At 52.1% G+C, this 27,325-nt stretch overlaps 1 protein-coding gene across 7 annotated transcripts in view; it reads left to right on the top strand.

Moving 5' to 3' along the window:
• The first annotated feature begins 231 nt into the window (after positions 1-231).
• Positions 232-27,325, top strand: part of Sardh (sarcosine dehydrogenase) — a 63,269-nt gene continuing 36,175 nt past the window's right edge. The window contains exons 1-15 of one of the 7 annotated variants that reach the window (XM_027423021.2): positions 238-391; positions 630-768; positions 864-909; positions 3,381-3,735; positions 5,041-5,219; positions 6,335-6,514; positions 8,483-8,606; positions 8,746-8,846; positions 13,139-13,243; positions 14,528-14,657; positions 18,326-18,412; positions 18,613-18,703; positions 20,689-20,830; positions 22,035-22,118; positions 24,504-24,617. In XM_027423021.2, the coding sequence (XP_027278822.1) occupies positions 3,402-3,735; positions 5,041-5,219; positions 6,335-6,514; positions 8,483-8,606; positions 8,746-8,846; positions 13,139-13,243; positions 14,528-14,657; positions 18,326-18,412; positions 18,613-18,703; positions 20,689-20,830; positions 22,035-22,118; positions 24,504-24,617 (1,671 nt within the window). In that variant the 5' untranslated portion in view covers positions 238-391; positions 630-768; positions 864-909; positions 3,381-3,401. Of the gene's footprint in view, positions 392-626; positions 910-3,380; positions 3,736-5,040; positions 5,220-6,334; positions 6,515-8,482; positions 8,607-8,745; positions 8,847-13,138; positions 13,244-14,527; positions 14,658-18,325; positions 18,413-18,612; positions 18,704-20,688; positions 20,831-22,034; positions 22,119-24,503; positions 24,618-27,325 lie in introns of all 7 variants that reach the window. The other 6 variants (XM_027423018.2, XM_027423019.2, XM_035446643.1 and 3 more) reach the window with 6 other exon arrangements.

Below are 27,325 nucleotides of genomic sequence, written 5' to 3'. Positions count from 1 at the left end.
AGACAGAATGCCCAGGTTCACCACAGCAATATGGAGTCCCCCCGGTTAGTGATGAGGAAGGAAATGAGAGGAGGGGGGTCACCCACAGAGCTAGGCTCAGGTTTCACAGCCCTGATCTTCTGGCCAGCTAGGAGAACTGCCCACTTGGCTGCTGCCCCAGCTGGGCTGGCCAGGAAGCTGGGGTAGTGGGAGGTGCATTCCTTCCCTAGTTATAGGCGGGGACATTGGGGCAGCAGCATGGGTGTGGGTGGCCTGTTCAGCTAGACCCAGATGCAGCTTGGGAAAGAAGGGAGGGGCAATGTTCTGGCAGGGTTGGAACTGACTGCTGGCTAGCTGGGACCTCCCTCTGCCTTGGGCTGAAGGGACCATGGAATAGGTGGGAAGACCATAGGTAACTGTGGGATTGCAGGAGAGGGCTCCCCTATGGGGGAGGGGGTTCTGCAGAGTGCCTTTCCTCCTTGGGCCCCCTTCCACCCTGTTGCAGCCTTCAGAAAGGGCCCTATGTCTGAGACCTTGGGCCTGTGGCTGAGTGCTCATTCCATGTGTCCTGTGCCCTGATCCCTGGGAAGATGAGGGAGGGAGTCGCAGGGGCCAGAGGGCAAGTTAATGAAACAGCTGTTCTGAAGCAGGAGGAGAAGGCTGGGGGCCTGGCTGCTCCATCCCCCACTCCTGCCATGACTGGCTGGACTGGCAGGAAAGGGGCACGTGGCAGCTCCCGGGCCAGCAGCATTGGACACAGTCTGGAGAGGAAGGAGGTGGCTCTGGCAGGTGTGTGGTGCCTGGTGTGGTGACTTAAGGAGGAGGCACTGCCTGGCTTGCAGAACCTCTACTGGGTCCATATCATGCTGACTTTCCCTCGCTAGGACCCCCTCAGGAGCTTCTGGAAAACTAAGGACAATCTAGACTAAGGTATGTATGGACTCCTGCTAAGGGGAACACCTGATCTCATCCACAGAAGCCAGGGAGACTGGCAGCTGTCACTGTAGGCATGGGGATGGCCTGAGAGACTGTAAGGCCAAGGACAACTCCTGTCTGCAAATGCAACCACTCCTCACCCCCAGGCCTCTCAGCATAGACTCCTGGGCCCTACCCTTGGGGGTGAAGTACTGAGGTGGGCCCTACCCTTGGGGTGAGGTGCTAAGGTGGATGGCTTGGCTACGTCCCACTCTATCTCCTGCTGTGTCCAGTGAGGGCTCAGGAGTGCTCACAAGTGGGATATGGTGCCATAGTGGACCCAAGTCCCGAGGCTGGGGGCAGTTTCGGGGTGGTCAGGGGAACATTTGGCTTTTGGATCAGTACAGCCAAATAGAGACCTGTGACCTTGGCTGCCCTAGGAAGCTTTTCATTGCCTAAGTCTCTCCCCCTGAAATAGAGACCAGAGTCATGGGCCTCAGATCATTCTGTGGTAGTGAGTGAATGCACACAGCCTTCATCCACACCTGAGGATGGAAGTGACCGTCTCAGTCAACTGGCCACTTGGTAACAGTCACTAATTCTAAGGAAGCTGGCTCCACTCACCCCAGAACCCTGGGTCACAGTCAAAGCTTTGCTTTTCCTGCTCATCCCAGGAAAGAGCACAAGAAACCCTTTGGAGGCATCCTTCCTTTTCTATGCTGGGCAGGCATCCACTCCCCAGGATATGCCCTGGGTACCACTATTCCTGGTACATTCTTATTATTATATGTTGGTGGATAGGAAGTTGGGGAGCTTCCTGAAGGAGGGACTCTTGATGAGCTCTTAGGGTAGTTGGAAGGATTGTGGATGGAACAGAGAGAAGTGAGGCCCCTTAAGCCAGTACCTGAGTCCCATCTGAAATTCAGATGCCTGGGGCAGGGTGGGAGTATCTGGACACCACAGCCTCCATTGGCTTCTGTTGGGAGCCACTGAAGGAGCAATAGCTTATGTGGGGTTGAGGGCCCTGCTGGGTCTACTGCCAGCACCCATTTGGGGCTATTGCCCCATTGCCTCCTTCACATGGCTACCCTGGCTCTCTCTGTGTGCAGGTGAATGCACATGTTCCTATCAGTGCAGTCACGGCTCCTCTGGGGCTGCAGTCTTCCCTCTCAAGCCTTGTCCAATAGCTCTAGGGCCTGTCTCTAGTGCAGACTATGACAGGTCAACACACTCAGAAAGCTCAGCTAGACTCTCACCAGGCCCTGGATGATCTCACCTCTATATTATGCTGTCTGGGTCCCTCATGTCCTGTGAAGACACAAAGTGTCCCTCTGAAGGCCTTTTCTTTTTAAAAATTTATTTATTTTTTTACATTCCAATCCTAGTTCCCCCTCCCTCTTCTCCTCCTGCTCCTTCTACTTACCCCCACCCGACCTCCCATCTGATCCCCTAGGAAGAGTACTAAGTCTGTCCCATTGTCTTGTTTAGGCATGTCTAAGCTGAGCAAAGTATCTCTCCCTATATGGGGGCCCTTTCTTACGCCTAGCCCACACAGTGTAAAGGAATATTCCACAGCAGTCCTCATGTCCCCTAACTCCTCTTCCTTAGGCCTCATTTGGGATATCTGCCAGCTGTGCCAACCCCACTTCTCTGACACCCTCACCTTACCCAGAGCTGTCTCCCCTGAGACCAGTTGGAGCCTGATGTATATCCAACTCTCAGTACATCAATGCTGAATGAGTGAGTGAGTGAGTGAGTGAGTGAATGGGTTAATGAATGAATGAGTGAATGAGTGAGTGGGTGAGAGTGAGTGAACGTGTGAGTGAGTGAGCATGTGAGTGAGAGAACGAGTGAACCAGTGAGTGAGTGAGTGAACAGATGAGTGAACGAGTGAGTGAGTGAGTGAGTGGGTGAGTGAGTGGGTGAGAGAGTGAATGAGTGAGTGAATGAGTGAGTGAGCAGGTGAGTGAGTGAACGTGTGAGTGAGTGAGCACGTGAGTGAGAGAACGAGTGAACCAGTGAGTGAGTGAGTGAACAGGTGAGCGAACGAGTGAGTGAGTGAGTGAGTGAGTGAGTGGGTGAGTGAGTGGGTGAGAGAGTGAATGAGTGAGTGAATGAGTGAGTGAGCAGGTGAGTGAGTGAACGAGTGAGTGAGTGAGCACGTGAGTGAGAGAACGAATGAACCAGTGAGTGAGTGAGTGAACAGGTGAGCGAACGAGTGAGTGAGTGAGTGAGTGAGTGAGTGGGTGAGTGAGTGGGTGAGAGAGTGAATGAGTGAGTGAATGAGTGAGTGAGCAGGTGAGTGAGTGAACAAGTGAGTGAATGAATGAGTGAATGAGTGAGTGAACACTCATCACAGGGAAGCAGCAGAAAGAAGACCGTCGATGTAGTATGTGAGCCTCAGTGACGTGGACACACACTTAGTCAACTCCTACAGTGTCTGTCCTGCACCCCACCCAGCCTGACTCTTTTGTTGGCTCCCCAAGGTACAGAAGCCCTAAGTCCCCATGGCTTCGCTGAGCCGAGCCGTACGTGTAGCTGCAACCTGTCCTCAAGGGAGATATGCTCGGAATCTGGGGCTACAGCCCCTAGCCAGGGAGGCCAGGCCCGCCACTGAGAAGAGTGTTCCGTACCAGCGGACCCTGAAGGAGAAGGCACAAGGTTCCTCAGTGCTGCCCCAAGGACCAAGCCAGCCCTTGCCTAGCACGGCTGATGTTGTGGTCATTGGAGGGGGCAGCTTGGGCTGCCAGACCCTGTACCACTTGGCCAAGCTGGGTGTAGGCCGAGCAGTGCTGCTGGAGAGAGAGCGACTGACCTCTGGGACCACCTGGCACACAGCAGGTGGGAGCCTGGGTGATGGTGGGTGGGTGGGACACGGCTGGGGTCTGTCTGGGAGAGGCAGCAGAGTGGGAGAGTAAAGATGCATGGTTGGGGTGGAAGGCCAGCCAGACTCTCTTTTCCAGAAAGCTGTGCTAGGGAAAATGGTAGGCACTACCTGTGGCCCTCTGGGTCGGGGTGAAGCTGGGTCCAGGCAGCTGTCTGAACCAAGAGCAGAAGCCCCTTCCCCAGAGAAAGCCCACGGGTAGAGGCATGCCTGCTGGAGTATGTATGGACCTGTGTGGTAGGGACTTCACCTTCTGTGGAACTCTCCTGGCTGACCCTGTGCACAACCATTAAGCACCCACAGTTTGCATGTCCTCAGCCTCAGTGGCATGCTGGTGCACAGGTGCCAATTTGGTGTGTGCAAACACTTGTACATCAGCTGCTGTCAAGAGGCCAGCATGAGGCTGCTGAACTTGGAGCGTGGAGAGCTGACCCAGTCTGGCAGTGCACAGTGTACTGCCTCTAAGCTCGAGGTTCTCAACCTGTGGGTCATGATCCCCTTGGGAGGGGGACTTTTTTATCTACATTATGATTCATCATAGCAGTGAAATTACAGTTATGAAGTAACAATGAAATAATTTTGTGGTTGGGGGGTCCCTACAACATGAAGAACTGTATTAAAGGGCTGCAGCATTAGGAAGGTTGAGAACCACTGCTCTAGGCCTTCACCCCATCTTCCAAGGCCAGGACCAGCTGGGCTGTCAAGCTCTGCCTCTCCACATCAGACCAGCCTTATTTCTGGCCTCTACTACTCAGCCTCTGCCACTTAAAAGCAGCAATCTTAGGAAGACTGGGATATCTGAGTCCAGCCAGTTTCCTGTCTCATATTCGCCTGCTCTGTGACTTAGAACTCAACTATTTGCTGCCTATGAATTTTACCTATAACCTCTCAAAGTCAGGTTTGGTGGCCCAGGCCTATTGTGTCAGCACTTAAGAGCCAGAGACAGAAAGAGGAGGAGTTCAAGTTCATTCTTGGCTACATAGCAAGTTTGAGGCTAGCCTAGGCTTCTCAAGAGCTTCTGAGGATTCTTGAGGTCACCCTTAGCTTGACTCTGTACCAATCTGGCACATAGATGGCACATGTGGATGGGAGCCCTTGATATTGTCACTTCGACCTGCCCCAGAATAGTCCTAACCTCTAACTGAGGCAGGCTACGTCCTACTCAGCCTCCCTGGGCTCCCCATTGCTGCCTGTTATTTGGCTGGAAGAAGTGGGTGTGGTACCACCTTGCAGGGGACTGATGGTGCCCTGTGCTGGGCCAGGCTTATTGTGGCAGCTGCGGCCCAGTGATGTGGAGGTGGAGCTTCTGGCACACACCCGGCAAGTGGTGAGCCATGATCTGGAGAAGGAGACTGGGATGCACACAGGCTGGATCCAGAATGGCGGTCTCTTCATCGCCTCTAACCGGCAGCGCTTAGATGAGTACAAGAGGCTTATGTCGGTGGGTATGCTCCTAGGGAAAGCTGGGCGAGCTCTTGCAGGGGCTCAGGTGGGTGATTATATTCCCTGGAGGAAAGGTGGTGTGTGTGCCTTTTTGGGAGCTCACATGGATGCTGTATTTTTTGTGGGGTACAGTGGAGGAGGCCCCAGTGGTGAGTGCATGCAATAGCCCCTTGGCACTGAAAACAAGTTTCTACAGATGTGGGTTCAAACCCTATTGCTGCTCTTTGCTGGCTGGACTACCTGGGTGGAGAGGCTTGGCTACAAGCTTCATTCCAATTTCCTGGGGAGTGTGGAGGATGGGGCTCAGTTGCTAGAGTGCTTGCTTGGTGTGCACAAACCCTGAGTTTCACCCACAACTCTGTATGTGATGGCTCACCTGCTCTCAAACCTTGAATTTTGAACTATTCAGAGTTACTGTTTTACCTATGAAGTAATCTGAAGCCTGGTACAGTGGTGCATGCCTCTTACCCCATCAGAAAGATCCAGAGTTTAAGGTCATCCTTGGCTATATAGTTATGATTAGCCTGGACTACATAAGACCCTATCTCAAAAAGAAAAACATTCTTAGGGAATCTCATCTCTAGTCAGGTACAGCCCTGCTAAATAGGTCATCACCTCCAGTTGATTGGCTGCCATATGTCCAATTAAAATGGGGTGTGGTTTATTTGACAGTGCCACCAAGGCAGGATCATGTTGGTGTTTCTTGGGGGCAACCGGAAAACCTAGTCCTCAGACCCGAAATAAGAGACTGGGGATCATTTTAATTTTATTATGACATACTAGGCAATTTGTAGCTCTTTCTGGTCGAAGTTCTTAACTGCACAAATGAACTTCAGCCCATTTCTGGGAGTGGATGTTCAGTCTCCCAACCCCATCACAAAGCTGCCCTGGAGCAGATGCTAGAGCCAAAGGGGCGTGGCTCCAGACCCTGCCCCTGCACTGGTTCCACCCCTTCACCCTCTTGGAGCAGACCCAAGGGGTCCTCTGGACATGGAGACCTGCTCAGACTTCTAGAGGCAGCAGGGTTGGGGTTGGACCTAGGGCCCTGGGTTGGGTTAGTGGCTTAAAGACATGCTTTCCATGGGCTCAGGTATTAATTCTGGGTCCTTCTAGCTAGGCAAGGCCTATGGTGTGGAGTCCCATGTGCTGAGCCCAGCAGAGACCAAGGATCTGTATCCACTGATGAATGTGGATGACCTCTATGGGACCCTGTATGTGCCACAGGATGGTACCATGGACCCCGCTGGCACCTGCACTACCCTCACCAGGGCAGCAGTGGCTCGAGGAGCTCAGGTACTCATCACTACCAACTCTGGGTGTTTGCTCTGAGCCCATCCCCTTTCCCTACAAATCCTGAGGCTTGAGAACAAGCACCATCCTTGGCCTGAGATGTGGTCCTGGGCCAGCTGGGACCTCTCAGCCTTTGGGTCGATTCTGTTCAGGTATCTGCATTCCCACCATCTCCTTTCACTCAAGGATCCTACTCTGTTACAGAGAAATCTCTGAATCTATTTGTTATAACTCTTCCTGCCAGCCTGGGCCCACTGCTGCGTCAGTCCCAAATGAATATGCAGACACTATATTGGTTATAATACTGTTGGCCATTGGCTTGGGCTTCTTATTGGTTAGCTCTGTCTTAATTACTATGTCATTTCTATTAATCTAAGTATTTCCACGTGGTTTTATCTTACCGGAGAAAGAGTCCAGACCTGTTACTCCTCTCGCATCCTACATGACTGTCTGCCTACACTTCCCAGAATCCTCCTTGTCTCCTAGTCCCACCTATCATCCTGCCTCATTGGCCACAGTGCTTTATTCATCAACCAATAAGAGAAACATCTGTACAGAAGACATCCCCACCATCTGTTCTTATCATTTTGTCTTCATTTGCCTCAACCTCACACTTATTGTAGAAAAACTAAAAATGACAAACAGGGATATGGCTCACTGGATAAAAGTACTTGATGCATGAGCATGAGGACTTAATTTGTATTTCCAGCGTTCATCTAGTAGGTGACTGTGACCTCAATGCTGGGGAGGTTAGTTAGGAAGATTGCTGGATTTCCTGTCTGCCATTCTAGATGCAGTGAGCTCTAGGTTCAGTGAGAGATCCTGCCTCAAGGGAACAAGGCAGAGTGACAGAGGAGGACACCCATGTCCTCTGACCTCCAGATGTGTCTGCATGTCCCACTTTTGTGTTTGTGACTGTGATAAAATACCCCGATGAAAAAATAACTTAGAGTAGGACAGGGTTGACTGGGCTTACAACCAGGTTATAGTCTATTACTGAGGAGTAAAGTTAAGAACTCAAGCAGTTATCCCACAGTCAAGAGCAGAGAGCGATGAATGCATCCACGTTACCTGCTTACATGCCCAGCTATCTTTCTCCACTCACAAAGTTCAGACTTAGTCTAGGGAATGGTGCTTCCTACAGTGCGCTGGGTCAATTAACAGGCAAGACAATTCTCCACAGACACATCCACAGGCCAACCTGATCTAGATAAGTCCTCAGGTAAGACTCTTCCAAGATGATTCTAGGTTGTATCAAGTTGATAGTTAAAAATAACCAGTAATGCGTGCACCTATACACACACAGACACACACCCAGACACCACACATAACACATGCACACACACCCAGACACCACACATAACACATGCACATACACACTCAGACAACACACATAACACATGCACACACACACACAGACACCACACACAAACACATGCACATATACATACCCATACACCACATATAACACACACACACACACACACACACACACACACACACACACACACACACACACACACACACACACAAATAAGCAAAAAGAAAGGAAAAAAGTCTGGCAGGATTGTGGGCATTTTAATGTGTTTCTCTAAGTGTTCCCATGAAGGCATACAGGCACACAGCATTTCGTAACTTAAAAACAAAAACAAAAAGAAAAAAAACAAAAAACAAAAAAACAAAGTGATGTACAAAAGGTTTTCCTCAAGCGAATCTCATTTACTGAAAATCAATCTGCTGTCCTCTCCTATTCTGAACGAGTGCCCTCACCCCTCCCACATCTGCACAAGTTTTCCAACTAAAGCAAGGGAGTGGGCTCTCCTTTCTTGTGATGGGATCAAACGAGGGAAATATCTGAAAGTGTCCCTCACAGAAGCAGCATCCCCTGGTCCTATCCAGTCTGTTGGGGACAGAGGTCAGGCCTTCAGAAATGTCCACATGGTTTTTAGGTGCTGTTTTTCTCCACCTCAGGTCATTGAAAACTGCCCAGTGACTGGCATTTGTGTGCGGACGGATGACTTCGGAGTGCGGCGGGTGGCAGCAGTGGAGACAGAGCATGGCTCCATCCAGACACCCTGTGTGGTCAACTGTGCAGGTGGAATGATGTACCTCTGGCTCCTCCCAGCTCTAGTCCCACCCCTTTCTGGACTGGGAAGTCAGGACAGGCAGGAATGCTGAGGAATGTCCTGTGTCCACTTGGGTGGCAGCTAAGTTGCTCTCCATTCTGTCCCCAGGAGTGTGGGCAAGTGCTGTGGGCCAGATGGCTGGAGTGAAGGTCCCGTTGGTGGCCATGCACCATGCCTATGTTGTCACTGAGCGCATTGAGGGGATTCAGGTAATCGATGGTGCCAGGTTCTCTGCAGTGGGAGGGCTGGTGAGGCTAAGGACTGTGCCCTAAGACCTAGCTTGGTCACAGACAATGTCACGGTCCTCAGACGTAGGCACCTTTCTATGCAATGGAGACCTCTGGGTGCTGGCAGACTTACATGAGTTGACCCAGTTGGCACAGTGAATTTGATGGTATGGCCTACCTTGGAGACCAGGGCTTGGCTTGTCCTTGATATCTCTAGTCTGGTAGCTAGGGCTTTGTTCCATGCTGTTCCGTGCTGTCTCAGAGGACACTGGTTCCTGGCACTCAGCACCTCTCTGAGAGCCTCTGCTGAGGGAAGTTCAGACCTGGTGTACCTGCAGGCACCCGGAGTTAAATGCCTCCAGCTCTCTCTTGTTGATGAAAGTTTCTTGTCCTGCCAGGTCCTGCCACCCTTCAGCCCCAAATAAACACATGGACGCTATAATATGAAACTGTTGGCCGATGGCTTGGCCTTCTAATTGGCTCTCTCTAAATTATTTAACCCATATCTGTTAATCTATGTATTGCCATGAGGCTGCGGCTTACCCATAATCCGGCATGTTACTCCTTTGGTAGCATGGCATCTCTGATGGGTCCTGCCTACCTTTCCCAGAATTCTCCTCATCTCCTAGTCCCACCTATCTTCCTGCCTCATTGGCTAAACAGTGTTTTATTCACCAACCAATAAGAGAAACATATACAGAAGGACATCCCCATCACTCTCTCCTCTTGTCCAACTCAGCTCCTTCCTATACTGATGGCTGGTATTTTTCTGACACCTTGTCATTGACCACCCTGCTTCCCTCCAGCAATCATCTGAGCATGTCTCCCCACTCCTCCATCACTCATTCTAAACCCACCGCACCCATCCTTCTCTCCTCCCCTCTATCTCCCATGCATCATCCTTCCCTTTCCATCACTTATTCTTTCTTATTGATCCCTCCTCTATCTATTTATCTCTCCATCCATTCCCTTCCTTCTATCCTTTTTGCTACCCTCACCCTTCATTCTTCCTCAGTGTCTTCTTCCATCTACCCAGCCATTTACCCATCTACTTATCATCCATCCATTCCATCCCCTCTTCTCTATTGCCTTCCATCCACCGCCCATCCATGATCCCTCCCTCCCTCTCCCTCATTCACCTTTCCCTTCTTCTATTCTTCCATCATCCATCTAATTGCTAATTCTTTATAAGGGAATTGAACCCTCTCTCCAGCCAACACTGACTGGAGGGACTTCATGTTTCTACTCCAGGAGGCAAGGCTGAAACAGAGAAAGACCCAGTTTTTGCACAAAGAGAAAAGGGGGATCCTGCAGACAAGCAAAGGAGCGGCAAAGGGTTCCGGACGGGAACACACCCAGGGGCTCCAGGGCTCTGAGACCTAGTACAGGGTACATCCTGTCCCAATGGACTATCCCCAAAGACACTCAACTGACTTCCCTTAGGCCAATCAAATGCGGCTGGCCATGGGATGCCTGACATCCCTAACCAAGATTGAAGGACCAATTTGATATTTTGGAGCTACCTGGAGAAGGAGGAGGCCATACCTCAGTGGGGCTTTGAGGCTGATGGAGAAGGTCCATCACACAGAGCATGGCATTTGGTTTTGACTGACAGTTCAGGGAGCTGAGCCATAGGCTGTGGGGTGAGGAGTGTGAGAGGCCAAAATGCTCTTGTTTAGGGACCAGTGATGAGAGTCTTGGACACCTGGAGGCCCCCTTTTCCCCATGCTAGAAGTCTTGTCCCTGGGGCCTGTATCCCCTACCCTCTATGAGCTTGGCTTCCTTCCTGCCTCCAACATGTCAAGCCCGGCTGTTTCATAGTGTGACTAAAGGAGACAGTATAGCAAAAACCTGGGTCTAGTGGGTACCTACCACTAATCCCAGGGCAACTCCCCTGAATACACAGGTCCTTACTCACAGAGACACCTACCTTGTACTGTAGGTGAACAAGGAAGAACAGCCATGCTGACTACTGAAGCTTAGAGCAATGAGGAGAACCCGCTCCCCAGGTGGCCACCAGGGGTCACTCTCTGACCATGAAGGGATACAGGAGAACCAAGCTGAGGCTGGGAAGATTTAGTGTAAAGGGGGGCAGGGGATATATCCTGGGTTGAGGTTTCAGGGAGGGAAGCCACAAGGTGTCCACTGAGGGGTACCACCCTCAGTCCTAGCTACTTTTTCCCGATCCCTGACAAAGTTCCCCTTCTGGAAAGCAGAAGGAAGGACTGCAGCTGGCCACCCCCTCCCAAGAGTATCAAAGTCATAGGGAAGCTGCAGGTGTTACATAGTCACCCAGGGTCCTGTATGCCACTAGATATAAGAGAACATGGATAGGGCCACCAGCCCTCAATGCTCCAAGACTGCTGAGTACAGTCTGGTATGGCAAGAGAGTTCCTAGGCCCCATCCCTCCATGTGGAGGGCTCTATGGCTTTGGCCCTGCCAGATGCTGGGAGCAGGCAGGAGGCTGAGCCAGGCCTCAGACCCTGAACATTACTGTGGTCCCACTCTGTGCTGATGCAGGCCCTAAGGCTGGGAGACTGCCCCAGGGTTCATGTGCCCCTGCCCATGTCAACTCAGAAAGCTCCTGGGACCTTGCAGCCCTGTGCTGCAGGACATTGAACTCCCACAGCAACACCAGGCTCTGGCTACAGGCAAGGACTCAAGGCTTGGGTGCCTATCTTCTGTGGTGGCCAAGAACTCTTTCAGCTTTGAGGAACTGCCCAGGTCCTGGGTCCTAGCTAACTCTGCCCTGACCTATGGACATGGGCCCATCCCATTCAAGGCATGGCTATGTCCTTCTTACATTTTTATCCTCATCCTACCTGCTTCTGCAGAGAGATGGTTGCCTTATCCAGGTGCCAAGAACAGGGCCAGAGCCCAGGCTGTGGGTCTGAAGTCAAACTCTTCCCATCTTCCTAGATCCAGTCTAGAAGAGTGTGATCATTATCCTGATCTCCAGCTCCCTTCTCTTTCCTCTCTCTCTCTCTCTCTCTCTCTCTCTCTCTCTCTCTCTCGCTCTCTCTCTCTCTCTCTGTATGTATGTATGTATGTATGTATGTATGTATGTATGTATGTATGTATATATGTATGTCTAGGCATGTGTGCATGTAGGGAACAACTTATGGAGTTCTACCATGTGGGTACCTCATACCAAACTCAGGTTATCAGACTTGGTGGCAAGCTCCTTTACCCAGTGAGCCATCTCGATGGGCCATCTTTCTCTTCTGTACTCCTCTTCTTATTTCTGCTCCTCCTTCCCGCTCTTCTGCCCCTCCCCCTCTCTCCTTCTCCCTTTCTTGTAGCCTAGGCTGCTTTTGAACTTATTTTGTAGCCAAGGATGACCTGGAGCTCCCAATCATCCTATGCACCACCACACCTAGTTTGTGGGTGCTGGGGTCCCAGACTTGCTGGCAAGCACTCTATCAACTGAGCCACATCCTCAGCCCTCAGTTTCCTTTTCTGCAGCGTGGGTAATACTTGCGCATGGGTTGTGCTGAGGCAGAGCAAGGTCATGTAGTGATCGAGGCGCCAGCCTCTGTCAGGAGCTCACGGGGTAGGTGTGTTGACAGTGATGGTGACAGAGGAGCATGGAGTCATCTAGCCAGCTGCTGCTTCAGAGGGACTAAGAAGAGCAGGAGCAATCAGGCCAACTTCCAAGAGGAAGCAGCCAGCAGGGCTTGAAGCAGCTAGGGGAGAATAAATTGAGGTTAGAAGTTGGGTTAAAAATGGGAGCAGGGCCATAGTGCCCACTAAGAGTAGGGTGGACTCCTTCCTGTATACAGAGAGCAGTAGAGTTGCTGGGTGGACATGTGTTGCTGAGCTGAGCATGTGCTGTGTTAGTAGAGTTATAGGGACCTGCGGAAGAGTATCAGTACTGAGGTGGGTACCGTCCTGCTGGGACAGGAGCAGGAGCTTTCCTGGCCGCCAGGGGTCTCCACAATCCTGTGCTATAGTGCCCTGGGGTTCCTTTATCTTTGGAGTGTTAGTGCTGGTGGTGGTCCTGGCAGAGCTAACTGTTAGTATTTTAAAGTAGTATTTGGTTGCTGAAAGAATCACTGAGCCCCTGAAAGCAGCCCTTAACTGGGTCGTTTTCATTACAAATGAACAGGGCTCCTGCCAGGGGCTCCTGCCTTTCTCTGCCTGTCTCCTTCCCTGCTCATCTCTAGTGTAGGAGAAGACACAGGTCTCTACAGAGCTGTGCCTAACTCAGGGCATGGGAACCATTCCTACCCGGCCAGCTTGACGCCTGTGGCCTCTCTGCTCTGCCTTCCAGAACATGCCAAATGTCCGAGATCACGATGCTTCTGTCTACCTCCGCCTGCAAGGGGATGCCTTGTCTGTGGGTGGCTATGAGGCCAACCCCATCTTTTGGGAGGAGGTAAGACCCACAAGGGTCCCATGGTGGAAAAACAGAGGTGCCCTGGCCCCAGCCAAACCAAGTGCTTCTGAGAGCTGGCACTCAGGTACACGGAAGCTGGGGGGGGGGGTGCTGCTGCACTCGTCAGCATGAGGCAGTGCTAAGACCCCAGCAGAGCTTTCAAAGACCCTAGTCTTTGGTCTGCCAGCAGCATAGATGGGCTTTCTGAAAGTCTCCCTGCCCCTCCCCAGGGCCACAGTAGGGCCTCTGGGCTGGAGGACAAGTCAGGAGATCACACAGGTGTCTCATCCATGTGTCCACAAACAGAATGATTAGACGATTATTCTGCACCGAATGCCACTTTATTTCTGGGAAGCATTGGGGAGACTAAGATAGTAGCTCTTTAATAGTCTCTTTAATAGTCCAAGATGTCTGGAGGTGGGAGTCCAACAAAAAGTTAAGACGTAGCCAGGCGATGGTGGCGCACGCCTTTAATCCCAGCACTTGGGAGGCAGAGGCAGGCGGAGCTCCATGAGTTCAAGGCCAGCCTGGTCTACAAAGCTACACAGAGGGGAAAAAGAAGTTAAGAGGTAAGTAGTGTAATGTGGGTGGCACACTCCAAATATACTTAGCAGGTTATGGATCATCCAGAGAGACCGGGAGCCAGGTTGAAGACACAGGTGGACTGGATGGCCAGTTGCCCAGATTGTGGTGGAGGCCTTGGAGCAGCTTGCCCCATCCCTCTCTTGAAACAGGGTTTCACTGTTATAACTTTGGCTGTTTTGGAATTGCTATGTAGACAGGCTGGACTTGAACCCCCAGAGATCCCCTTGTCTCTGCCTCTTGAGTGCTGGAATTCAAGGTGTGCACCACCATGATTGGCTCAGCTCTCCCTTCTTAAAAGCAGAAGGGAGGTCAGAAGGCCAAGCACAGGGAATGGTTGGGAGGGCAGGCTCATAGAGGGTTTTAAGTGGTTGTGGTAGGTAACTGGGAGCCATGGGAGGCTCCAGAGAAGGGCAGGCACTGTATGGTTTAAGAGAACAAGTTAGAGGCTAGAGGCTGGCACCCAACAGGAGACCACAGAAACAGTCCAGGAAAGCTAGGTGGGGGTGGGAAGAGGAAGGGAGGGGAGTGGGTGTATTGTGAGCCCACAGGGGAGTCTTGACCTTTTGTCTCATCTGACCTGGTAGAAGTCAGTCATGTGCCCTACCTGGCTAGAGGCTGTTGCTCTGTCAGAGGTGGGCCTGGAAGGGATTGGTGCTTTTCCCATGGCGGGTTGACAGTTTTCCCATGATGCCCTTGCAGGTGTCAGACAAATTTGCCTTTGGCCTCTTTGACCTGGACTGGGATGTGTTCACCCAGCACATTGAAGGTGCCATTAACCGTGTCCCTGTGCTGGAGAAGACGGGGATCAAGTCCACTGTCTGTGGCCCTGGTGAGTGGGGATGCTGAAGCTGGAGCAGAGGCATCCTTGGGTCCATCTGGGTGACAGTGCCTTCTTGAGGGTGACCTGTCTCACATTACCTGGGCTTAGCTAGGTGCTTTTATTTCCTCTCTAGGAAAAAAAAAAAGGCTAGCAAGGGCAGCAATGTATCCTTGGGCTTCTAACCCCAAAACTGAGACTCTAGACCCCATTTGTCCCCAGAACATGGGGTTTTCATCTGTAAAATGGAAATGTAGGATCCTGTCCCAGCACCATGTGAGGCAGAGTGAGGACAGGAAGGTGAACTGTGACTCTAGCACAGTGATTACCTAGTGGAGCCCCCAGCTTTACACCCCAAGTCTCACTTCCCTGGCCAGGGTCTCCAACCACTGGCTTCACTCCTTGTTTTTGGGTATCCAGAACTCTGTAGGGTTAGAGATCAGCTGTGCATGGAGAAATTCCTGGCCAGGGCCCAAGCCCCTGCCTCCTCGCTGTTCTCCAGGAGGCTAAGAGTGAGTTTAGCTCCCAGAGTCTCTCCCTGTAGGTTATCTACAGAGTATCCACTGTTCACAGGGTACTCCAGGCTCCATCTCAGAGTGAGGGTGCAGGGCTGCCCGAGGAGGATCCGAGAAAAGAGGCCATGCTGGAAAGTAGGTCTATTCTGACTAGAAGCAAAGTTTACCCTGTAAAAGCAGGAAACACATCCCTAAGATTCCATTAAGAATGTCTACCCTGCCATGTGTAGTCAACATTCTGACTGGCTCTGATAGTGTGAGATTCAGGCAGCTGCACCTTGGAGATAAGTGTGGAATAGTCCAGCAGCCCCACACACCTAGGGCCTGTGCCCTCATTCTTGGGCAAGGTTTCCCAGCCTGGCATGGGAGACACAGGCTGGGCTGCCTAGAGGAAGGAGCCTGTCTTAGTTACTTTTCCCATTATGGTGGCAAAATGTCACGACAAGAGAAAGGGCTTGTTTTGGCTCACAGTTCAAGGGTACAGTACATCATGGCAGAGAAGTGCTGGATGGGGAGCTTGAGTCAGATGGTCACACTGAATCCACAGGCAGGAAGCAGAGAGACAGATGCAGGTGCTCAGTCTAGGACCCAAGCCCAGGGATGGGGCCGCCCACTTTTAGCACCTCAATTAGCCTAATCTAGAAAATCTATCACCAGCATGCCTTGAGGCTAACCTAATCTAGATGATTCCTCACAATTGAGAGGCTAACCTTCTAGGTAATTCTAGATCCTGAAGATCAGTATCAGTTATTACAGAGTCAGTCAGTGCTGGGCTGTGATGTTGACTACACATGGCAGGGTAGACATTCTTAGCGGAATCTTAGGGATGTGTTTCCTGCTTTTACAGGGTAAACTTTGCTTCTAGCTCAGGTGCTTTGAGACTCAAGCTCAGAAAGACGTAGGGTAGCCCAAAAGGAAACTGTCTGCAGCTCCATAGGCTGAGCAGTCCATGACTGGGAGCCCCTGAGCACCACAGTGTGTGACCTGGGAGGTAGGGACAGAATACCAGTCAGCAGAGGTGGCATGCAGTTGAGAAGTCACAGGCTGGGGCCAAGCCAGGCACTGGTAGTAAAGCCTTATGGATGAAAGGGGATAGCAGAAAGCCAGGAAGCCAAGGATCTTCCATGGGGCAAAGTGGCCAGGTTATCTCAGGAGAGATGAAGGGTCCCAAATGGAAGGTGCTATGGCCCTCTGGGGAGTGTAGCCCCGACTGTCAGGGCATGCTTGGTGACTACAGAGCAGCCGGCTCAGTCTGTGTTCATATGTGTGACTGATGAAGAAGACTGTGGCACCGGGTGTAGTCTCAGGGAGGCCAGATGGAGTCAGCTGCTAGCCTCTATGAGCAGGCTGAGAGCATGCCTGATCTGGGACGTGGGCGAGGGCTGTGACTCACGTCCCTGCTCAGCCAGAGTGGGACCGATGGTGAGAAACACAGGAAGAATCCCAGGGGCATGAATGTCCCCAGAGACTCTCTTTTTCTAATTAACCTGGAAGCTGTCACTCCTCCATAGGGCCCTATTTTGGGGGAAGAATGCTTGGGAAGACAGCTTGGGTCTGTTCTCCTAGCAGTGAGGGTGTGTTTGGGTATGGGGGTCGGGGGTAGGTAGGTTTTCTCCTTGCCAGACAGCTCAGAGGTTTGGGCTCCAGAATTCAGAGATGTCCCAGCGCCAGACAGAGACCTTGGGCAAATAGATAGACCTAGGCTGAGAATTCAGAGCCAAGGTGTGGGGTGGGGGGAGCAAATTTAAGTCCTTCCACCCACGATGCTGGGGGCTCCACCGTTCTTAACTTTATCAATCTTGCCTATGTTAAACTCTAAGGGACTCTGTACTCCACACCTGCCCTCCTGACCAAAGTTCCATCCCCAGCTCTGACAAATCTGCTTGGGATCCCTCTCTTATCTTTTTAGACCTGGACATGACTTTCATCATTCTCTCCAGCCACTCTGGTCCTACCCAGATGACTGCCCCCACCCTCAGTCATACAGTCCAGCCTGACATGGGACCCTAGAGAGTCATCAGTGCTCCATCGCAGGCCTTCCTCCCCTTTGTGAGGCCTTCTCCTAGGAGGGTGAAAGGCTGTTGGCCTTGCAGACCAAATTCTTCTCCTTCCCCATTGGTTTTTCAGTGTGGCATCTCCATGATCTGCGCCATACGCAGTTGGCTCATCAAGTCTGCCTTGACCTTGAGCCCACTCTCAGCATGCTCACTCAAGTGCCAAGTCCTTCCAGAACACACACAGGGTTGATGTGGAACCGTGAAAGAAATGCTGAGCTCACATTTGGTCAGCGTGTATGGTGTGGCAGATCAGGAGAGCCCGTTTCAGCTTCTCACAGGCTATTCCAGGACCATTTCTTTTGGTCCACTACAAATCTGGCCTTTGCCTTACATTTTTGGCACTGATATCCAGGGATGAGCCTTCCTATGGAGTCCATCTGAGGGACAAGTACTCAGTTGCTTGGCCTTGTATCTCCTGCCACTGCCCTCTGATGTGCCAGCAACTTCTTACTGTTTGAAAGCTTCCTCTTGCTCCATGGCTGGCTGCTCCTCAGCTCAGACAGTGTCCATCAGCAGGTTGGGCTCTAAACACCCTCTGGGGGAGAGGATGGGCATGCTACTTCCCTACCTGCCTAAGCTAAGAGTCTGGGATTGGATAGATCCGGGCTGCTTTGCTGAGTGACTGGAGCACAGCAGAGCCCAGCCAGACAGCTTCCTCTCCTGTGATAAACACTGGGCAGTGATAGTTCACACCATGCCAGACCTGGCTAGCCTTTGCTAAGCCAAAGTACATGGCCTTTAGCAAGGCTGGTTCTTGCCCTCCATATCCAGCAGGCAGTAACACAGAAAGATGGTTCAGTGAGGGGAGCTGCAGCACTATGCTGGGTCAGAGGAAGATCCCTTGTTGGTGGGACAATGACAATGTTCCTGAGATGAATCTGGGCCCTTGGGGTAGAGCTGATAGGTCATAGGTCAAATGCTTAGGGGAACAGGGACAGAGGCAACCAGGGAGGCTCCCTGGAGGAAACAGTATTACCTTGGGTTATAAGGATGGAAGGTTTCAACAGAGGAGAGTATCCAAGGACCACTTTCCCATCCCTACAGTGCTAGGGCACCCTACCCCAAGGGCCTGGGGCCTGGAGGAGTCTTAGGCCTCCCTTCTTTTCAGAATCCTTCACACCCGACCACAAGCCCCTGATGGGGGAGGCTCCTGAGCTCCGTGGATTCTTCCTTGGCTGTGGCTTCAACAGTGCAGGTGAGGGGCACCTGATGGGAAGGCCCTAGTGGTATGGAGACAGGGAGGCCTGTGGTGCAGAGTGAAGTCCTGCTGGAAGGCATGCAGCCCCTCAACACCCAGATGTGAGAACAGGGGTTGGGTGGGGCTGACATGGAGATAGGGGTGTAAAATTGGGTGTGGAGGGAGCAGTCTGTAGCCCTGTACTCCCATCTCACCAGGCATGATGCTGGGTGGTGGCTGTGGGCATGAGCTGGCTAATTGGATTGTGCACGGACGCCCAGAGAAGGACATGTACAGCTATGACATCAGGCAAGTATGGTGGCTGGATCCAAAGAGCAGGGTATCTTGAATGGGACAGCAGGGCAAAGGGGTGAGGGTTATTTCAGGAAGGAAACTTGCTTGAAATCCAGATGATCTCTTGGTAGAGTGGGGCAGCAAGGGTGGGAGGGAAGATGGCAGTGAGATTTGTGGGAGGTGTCATGGAGGAACACCTAGGTTTGGTACGCCTCTGTGGAGTCCAGGATCTCTTGGTCCAGGTCCTACCTGACCCACTATCCGTATGTACAGGATCCCACCATTCTACTGCACAGATGGGGAGACTGAGGCTAGGGAGAAGGGCCCAGCTGGGACCATCGTTAGGACCAGGGGTGGGGCTCCCTGTCTGTTGGCCACACTTGAGTCAGACTCAACACTGGGTAGGCTCTGCCCCATGATTCAGGACAGTCAGCATGGACAGGCTGGTGTGTGTACAGAGAGTGACTTGGGTCTGTGGGGAAGGAAACCCTGGGCACTGAACCATATAGCTTGGGCCAAGTGCTGATGATAGGAGCCTGGAGGCATCTGAGGTTTCCATGGCCTGCTGTAAGGGCTCCCAGGCAGGAAGCATGAGTTCTCCCAGGCTCCATGTCCCATTCTTAGAATAGTCCTTTTGACCTGTGCAGTGAGGTCCATTCTGGGGCCATACCAGGCTCTGCAGGGCAGCACAAGGACTGAACAGCCAGGCAAGAAGCTGCTTCTCAGCCTGTTCTGTCTGCAGTTAGTATGTGTTCCTGGCCAATAGTCTCCAGGAGGGACCCAGCTGTCCTGTTGGCCTGACATGGGGACAGAGGCGGGTGGAGGGGCTGCTGGCTCAGTGCAGGATGTCCCACAGCCCTGCCAGCTTGTCTCTTCTTGGCTGAATGAGAACATTGCACTCATGGGGGAGGTGACGTCTGCCACCATGAAGACAGATGGTGGACTCTGAGAACCCCAGAGTGCCACCCCCTGACGGGCTTCTGGTGCTGTGAGGTCTGCTCTATCCCTTCAGAGACTGTCTGCAGCCACACCTATGCTTTCCTCCCAGAGAAGAATGTTCTAGAAATGATACAGCTTCAAGGGGCCTCAGGGAAGGGTCTGCTCATATTCCTCCTACTGCAAACAGAGTCGGGCAGCCTGACCTCCTTCAACTGTGTGATCACAGCTACAGGACCATTCTCAGTGCCATCAGGGTTTCATTCAACCCAGATAAGATCAGCTTGGGTTAGCTGTACCTATTCAGCACACCTGAGGAGCCACCGTGGACTCCAGACCTGCTCGCAAGCTGTGTGTGTGTGTGTGTGTGTGTGTGTGTGTGTGTGAGAGAGAGAGAGAGAGAGAGAGAGAGAGAGAGAGAGAGAGAGAGAGGGAGAGAGAGAGGGAGACAGAGACAGAGACAGAGACAGAGAGACACAGACATAGAGAAAGGCAGACACAGAGGAAGACAGACACACAGAAAGAATCAGAGGGAGCCAGCGTGAACCAGAACATAACTATCTCTCTTCTGTGCCCATACCGAGGTCAAGGGCAGAATGCACTCCTTCACCCTCATCTATAAAGAGGCACCCTCAGCAGGGGACATGTCTGGGTAGGGCAGCCAGCACTGGGTCTTGGGCATGTCTAGACCCTAGCTGTAAGGGAAGGTCCCAGGGCTTGCTCAGCACCAGGGGCCTCCAGACCACAGTAGATGCTTTTCTCACAGCTGGATAGATGTATAGCAGTTGCCCACCCCAAAACCCCCAGCTGTGTGGCCCTGAGCCTTAATTTATGCATCTGTGAATGGGAAGATGGACCACCTACCTCCCCTGGGAATCTTGGGCCCATACGTGTGGTTGCTTTACCCAACCTGTGAGAGATCAACTGTGGACTGGACTCCTCATGGCATCCTTAGCTGGGCTAGCTGTGAGAAGAGTGGTTTGTGACTAAGTGAAGAGGCCCAGACTGCAGGTTGGATCCCTGACAGGTTATCCACAATAGTCCATCTCCTTCATTGGTGGCAGGCGTTTCCATCATTCACTCACGGACCACCCCCGCTGGATCCGAGAGCGCAGCCATGAGTCCTATGCCAAGAACTACTCAGTTGTCTTCCCCCACGATGAGCCACTGGCAGGACGCAACATGAGGAAAGACCCCCTGCATGAGGTATACCAGGCATATACAAGATGAGGTTCCTGGAGGGCCTTGGGGTGCTGGGCTAACAGACACATGTGGGATACTCTATTGTAAGCCCTTGTTCCATGAGTTCTGTGTAGGGTGCTATGCCAAGGTTGGGGTGGGGGACACTAGTTCCCGCAGGGGCTTTAGACCAAGTGGAGAGACAGATGTCCTGAAAAACAGTCTTGGGGGTGGGGGAGATAGCTTAGTTGGTAAAGTGTTTGCATGTAAGCATGAAGACCTGAGTTTAATAGTCAGAACCCACATATAAAAAAGCTGGGCATGGTGGCTTATGTTTATGATCTCAGCACTGGGGAAGCAGAGACAGGAGACTCCCCAAGGCTCACTGAGGCTCCCTGACTTGCCTGCCTAGCTTCAGGTTTAATGAGAGATTGTGCCTCATAAAACAAGGTGGATGGCACCTGAGGAATAACTTCCAAGGTTGTTCTCTGTCCTCTGCACAATGCTCTCTCTCTCTCTCTCTCTCTCTCTCTCTCTCTCTCTCTCTCTCTCTCTCATGCACACACACACACACACACACACACACACACACACACACACAACACACACACACACACACACACACAAGAACCAACATGGGAGCCTGCCCCAAGGCTGCAGCAGTGCAGGTGGGGTCTAGGCGTAGACAGCATGGTTAGTGTGTACAGGTATATGCCAGAGGAGCAGCCAGGCTGTGCAAGCAAAGAGACAGACTTCTCATCATAATCTTCTTGGGACAGTTTCTGTGTTCTGGAAGATTCAAGGCCAAGTTGCCCCTGACCTGGTGGTTCCTGGACAACCCCCTATTGGCTGAGGATAACCACTGTCTTGCCATGTCCTTCCAGAGCAGAGAGCATCCTGGCAGGCCCTCCTCTTCTTGGAAGGGGTCCAGCCCTCTGTGATTGGGACCAGTGGGTCTGTGACCTTATTCAACCCTAACGCTCTCCCCATAGGCTCGTCTCCAGACTATCACACATGTGCTGATGGGGCCACAGTTCAGCTCATAGCAGGTCATTCTCTAGATGAGAGATTCTTGAGGTGAAGGTGCTGAGGGTACTCTAGGGAGGAGCAGTGACCTGGGCTAGGGACTCTGCTTCCCTGAGCATTCTTGGGTGTGGGCAGTGGGTGTCCTGGCTCTGCATTCTAAGAGGTGTCTGGCCTTGTGTGATGGGCCCTCTCTGTCTCCATTCAGGAGCTCCTTGGACGAGGCTGTGTGTTCCAAGAGCGCCAGGGCTGGGAACGGCCTGGATGGTTCAACCCCCAAGAAACAGCTCCGGTGAGTGACAACGCCTGGGTACTGGTCTATGTGACTAGCAGGCCCTGGGCCTCTCATACCCTTCCTTATCCCAGCATCCTCCCAGCCCCCAAGTCGGGCCAATCCAGTGTGCCTCAGTTTGTGGTGACAGGGCAGTCGTCCATACTCAGGAAACTGAGTACCAACCTGAGAGAGAGTTGTCAGAACCAGGCCACTTGCAAAGGCCTGGCTCCCAGTCTGCTTACAGTAGCCAGGCTTCCCAGGCCCACATGGGCAAGCATTGGACACCAGCACAGACCCACACTGTGGACACAATGGAAGATCCCTGGTTCTAAGAGGAACCAGGGATCTTCACCCACCCCCTTTACACACCCTTTGGAATGTATATTTGGCAACACCAGCTGTTAGTTGCTGTCAGTGGGAGGAACTGTGCCTCTGTGTCCCCCCTGAACCATCCCATATACTGGCCTCTGAGATGTCTTAGAGGCCTCCCCAGAGCATAGGAACAGCCCCTGGGAGCAGGCCACAGAGGCTTTGAGGCCCACACCTAGGTGTGTGCCAGTTAACTTCTTCCTGCTGTGGTGATCCATCCCATTCCGGTGTGACGCTCTTCCATCTCTTTGGTAACTCGGGTCCATGCCTCACTGGAGGGCATACTTAAGGGTAACAGAGTCATTAATATGCAACCAAGGCCTCTGTCGCAGTGTCAGCATCTTTTCTTTCATTGATTCTGGGAGGTAGTGTAGGCAGGATGGGTTGGGCAAATCCTCTGCTCTAGAGGCCTTAGGCAGGGAGAGGCACTGAGTGGAACAGGAAGTGTTTTGGTCCCCAGATAGAAGACTTTATACCTACCCAGGAGCTAGTCTGGAAACCTTGTGGGGCTCAAGCAGATGGGATATTCTTGCTGGGGCCTCAGGGACCAGGGGAAGTACGCCTAGCTGGGAAGGGAGAGGTGCTGGGAAGGCCTCACAGGTGCCATGGCTGGCAGGGGCCCAGGCATGTGAGGCTAAGATAGAACCTCCCACTCTTGGGGCTCAGCTCTTACCCCTGAGGAGTAGGTGGAGCCTGTGATTAGAGCTTTGAGAGATGAGAGCCATGGTTCCTTTATTCACCCCTGCAGTGAGAAGGAAGCCACTCAGAACTTGAGGTCAAGGGGGGTGGTGTTTGGTGTGGTATCTGACAGAGGTGACAGAACTTAGGAGAGGCTGGGACAATGGAGAAGAGCCAGACACTGGAACCTTCTCCAGAGTCTCCTAGAAACAGCCATAGACACCAGTCACACCTGCCCAGCTTCATGCCTTGACTCCTCGGCCTGGTCTGTACTTTGGGGTGGGTTTAATCACCTGGCCTTCAGGTTCTCCATCTGCAGAGTGTGTGGCTCATTAGGCATTGTGGGCACTTTCAGTGGGAGTTAGTGTCATGGATTTTTGTGACAACAGTACCTGGAACCAACACTGTGGTGGTTCCTGCCCACACCTTCACCCTCCACCTGGTGTCATGGCATCAGGTAGAAGACCTCACAGTGGCCCACGTTCCTCTCCAGCTCATTTGGTGACCAGTCTCCTCCCCATCCTCCAGTCATGGTGTCAGAACTAGCAAGGCAGGGATTAAGCTGTCATTTGAGAAAGTATCCTCATGTTACCTGAGCTATATGAACTCTGTGCATGTCTATGACCCAATCAGTGTCAGGTGAGGGGCTGGGGTTCATGGAGGACAGGACCAACCCTGTTATGTTCATCCTGGCATCCACAGAATTTATGAGAATCTGTAGAGCATCTTTCCCAAGCCTGCTTGTGAAGAGAGGAGAGAGAGGGGAGGGAGTGTGTTAGGTATAGTTCTTAGTGCTCTGATCAAATAGCCACGGGAAACAGCTTAAGGAAGGCGGCCTTTATATCAGCAGGGCATAGCATTGTAGTACAGAAGGCATGGTGGCAGGAACACAGGGCAGCTGGTCACATTGTTTTTTCTTGCCTTTTTTTTTTTTTTTGAGACAGGGCTTCTCTGTAACTTTGGAGCTTGTCCTGGAGCTCGCTGTGTAGACCAGGTTGGCTTCAAACTCACAGAGATCCTTCTGCCTCCGCCTCTGCCTCCTTGAGTGCTGAGACTAAAGGTGTGCACCACCACTGCCCGGCTAAAGTTAGTCACATTGTGTCTTCAGTCAGGAAGTAGAGAGCAGAAAGGAAGTGGGGCTGGGTTATGAAGTCTCAACCCCATTTCCTCCATTGACACATTCAATAAGGCTCCAATAAGGCTCTGTCTTCTAACCGGTCCACGACCTCTAATAGCACCACCAGATGAGGGCCAAGTGCTAAACATATGAGCCCGTGGGGGAGATTTTACCCTCAAGCCTCAACAAGGAGGGAAGACGAAGAGACAGTGGGAGATGGCCTCACTTTTCTGTAACAGGTCCTTGACTACGACTACTATGGGGCCTATGGAAACCAGGCACACAGGAACTACACCTACAGCAGGCTGCTGGGTGATGAGTACACTTTCGACTTCCCACCCCACCACCACTTGGTAAGCAACCTGTGCTGAGTCTGGCCGAGTCCCCAGCTGCCTTCTGTTTCTCATGTAGAAGCCCCTGCTGAGCTGCCTGAGGGGCCCTTGGCTTTGGGTGGCTGGAGGGGGCTTCTGCTTGCTCCAGGTTTGCCCCTTTCTGGTTAATGCAGTTTTGTGGGAACATGTGATGCCTTCTTCTCCTTCTCTTCTGGGCCAGCAGTTTGCCAACAGTCAGATCTGTCGGTCTCTCAATATTTCTGCTGGAGGGCAGCAAAAAGCAGGATTGAGGCGGCTGGCCTGGGTGGCTGCCTTAGTTGAGGTGATAAGACACAATGACCAAGAGCAACCCGAGGAGGGAAGGGTTTGTAGTCCATCATGAAACACAAGAACTCAAGGCAAGAACCTGGAGGCAGGAACTGAGGCAAAGGCCGTGGAGGAACGAAACTTACTGGCTCAGTCCTCATATCTTACTTTGTCTGCTTTCTTATATATCCAGGACCACCTGCCCAGGGGTGGCACAGCCCTCTGTGAGCTAGCCTCACCTATATCAACTGTTAATTAAGAAAATGCCCTACAGATTTGCCTATATGCAATCTGAATAGAGGTATTTTATCTACTAAGGTTCCTCTTCCTACATAATTCTAGCTTGTGTCAAGCTGACAAACAAAAGGCAACAACAAAAACCAAAGCAAGGACAGTGGCTTTGAGACAGGATTGTACCCTTTCTTAGTCCTCTGGTCCTGAGGCTGTGAAAATCCATGAGGGATGGGGCTTCTTCTTCTTGGGCTCTACAGAGGCCTCCAACCTCCACTTAGAGTGGAATGGGTCTAGAACAAGTTGGGTTTTCTGGCCCCGTGCCCAAGGCCACTGGATGACTCCTCCAAATAACAAAGTAGAAGAGGCCAGGGCTGTACCGTTGGAGCCTGTTCACTGACTCAAAAGTAGGCAGGTGAGGTAGTGCAGGCAGCTTGTGGTCCCTCTGCAATGTGTCTGGCTCTCCACCCTATGAGGGATGAGGTGCTGAGTCTTGGGGGTCAGGTATTCCTGTAGCAGCCTGTATCCCACAGACAGCTCACACATAACAAGCAGTGATGATGTCCTCACCATGCCTCCTTAGCTCCTCCAAGAACTGTAGTTGTTTCTGGGCATGTCACTTTGCCCAAGGCACCTGTGATGTCCCACCATGCATCTGAGGTAAATGCAGAGCAAAGTCCTCAACCTCAGCCCTAGACTGTGGGCAAAGCACCAGGAAAGCCTTATAGTATCCAGGGTAGGTCTTCACAGGCAGGGACTGCCATCACTCAGGCCCCTCACAGTCAATATCAGTGGTGTCTGTGTCTCCCCAAACTCTGGAACCAGAGCCCTCATTTTCATGGCACATTGTGGCCAGTCCTGAAGGCAAGGGCCCATTTGTTCCCCCAATTTTCTCTAAGCTTGTTTGAGAGGTAAATGGTTACTAAGGCATGTCAGGGCTTTCAGAAGTGGTACCAGAGTCGGGAGCTCCGTAAAATGCAACAGTTGCATGGTCGGCCTGATGCCCAGTCCTCATAGCCTCCTCAAGGGAGTGCATGGCTGCGTCTGGCACCTCCACACCTGCAGCTTCTACAGCCTGTGGGACTCCTAGCCCTGGAGGGTGTGGAAGCTCGGGGGAGATGCCAACTTGGCTTAGCAGCTCCATCCAGCCTCCGCAAATGCACCAGAGACAGTCCCCGAGCATGAAACACACACTTGTTCTCCACATTGGCAGCTTCCCCAGCCAGGCAGACAGCAAGTGTCAGCCCAGGAAGCTGTTTGGGTTTGGGTCGACAGCTCAAACAGTGCCAGCAAAGGCACCTCAAAGCCTGGCGGACAGCAAGTGATCCCTAATGATGTCTGGAGGGAGGCAGAGGAGCCGAGGCCTCAGGAGGCAGTGTGGTATGCCAACCTGCTGGCTGAAGGCTGAGCCAGGTCTGTGGTGCCTGCCCAGAGCCCTACTGCAAGGTCTGAGAGGCTGATTGCTCAGCTCTGGGTGTGGCACTGGAGACCTCCACTGTTGCCCTTGTGATGAGGGTCTTTTTTGGCCATGCTGGCAACATTTCTGTGGCTTTACACTGTGCTGCTCTGGACTCCAGAGTTCTGGGGATACCAAGAGTTAGTATCAGCCATCTCAGTGGGTGATGCCATCTCAGTGGGTGATGCCATCTCAGTGGGTGATGCCATCTCAGTGGGTGATGAGTTGATGGGAATGTGGTCCAGCTTCCAGGGACACAGTGGCTGTCCAGCCCATGGCAGCTGCTCCCACCATCACTGTACCCTCAGTAATGAAAGTGAGGTTGTCACAGCTGATCAGTGGCCAGGAGGAGGCAGGGAGGGGTGTGTACTCTTTTCATTGTTAACACCTTTACTGAGCTACAGCTCCCACAGCACACAGTCCATGGATTGAAAGCTTTCCATTCACTGTTCCTCAGCAAGTTCCTGGGACAGCTTCATTCTCCACTCAGGAAGCCCCACAGTCATCAGGAGTCACTCCATTCCACACTCTGTCCCCCACAAAAGATCAGTGAGGGACCCTGTCTCAAGAGGAAAAGATGGAAACTGATAAGATCAGGACAACCAGTGTCCTCTGGTTCCTGCAACTGCATAATGGCATGCATAGTCCATACACGTACACACGCATCACACATACGTACAAAGCCTAAAAGAAATAATATCCTGGATACAAGTCCCTTGTTTGATGTATAATATAT

Source organism: Cricetulus griseus, chromosome 6, assembly GCF_003668045.3.
Source record: "Cricetulus griseus strain 17A/GY chromosome 6, alternate assembly CriGri-PICRH-1.0, whole genome shotgun sequence".
Taxonomy (NCBI): Eukaryota; Metazoa; Chordata; class Mammalia; order Rodentia; family Cricetidae; genus Cricetulus; species Cricetulus griseus.
The sequence above is the reverse complement of the archived record's forward strand: the minus strand, read 5'-3'. Positions and strand labels throughout refer to the sequence as shown.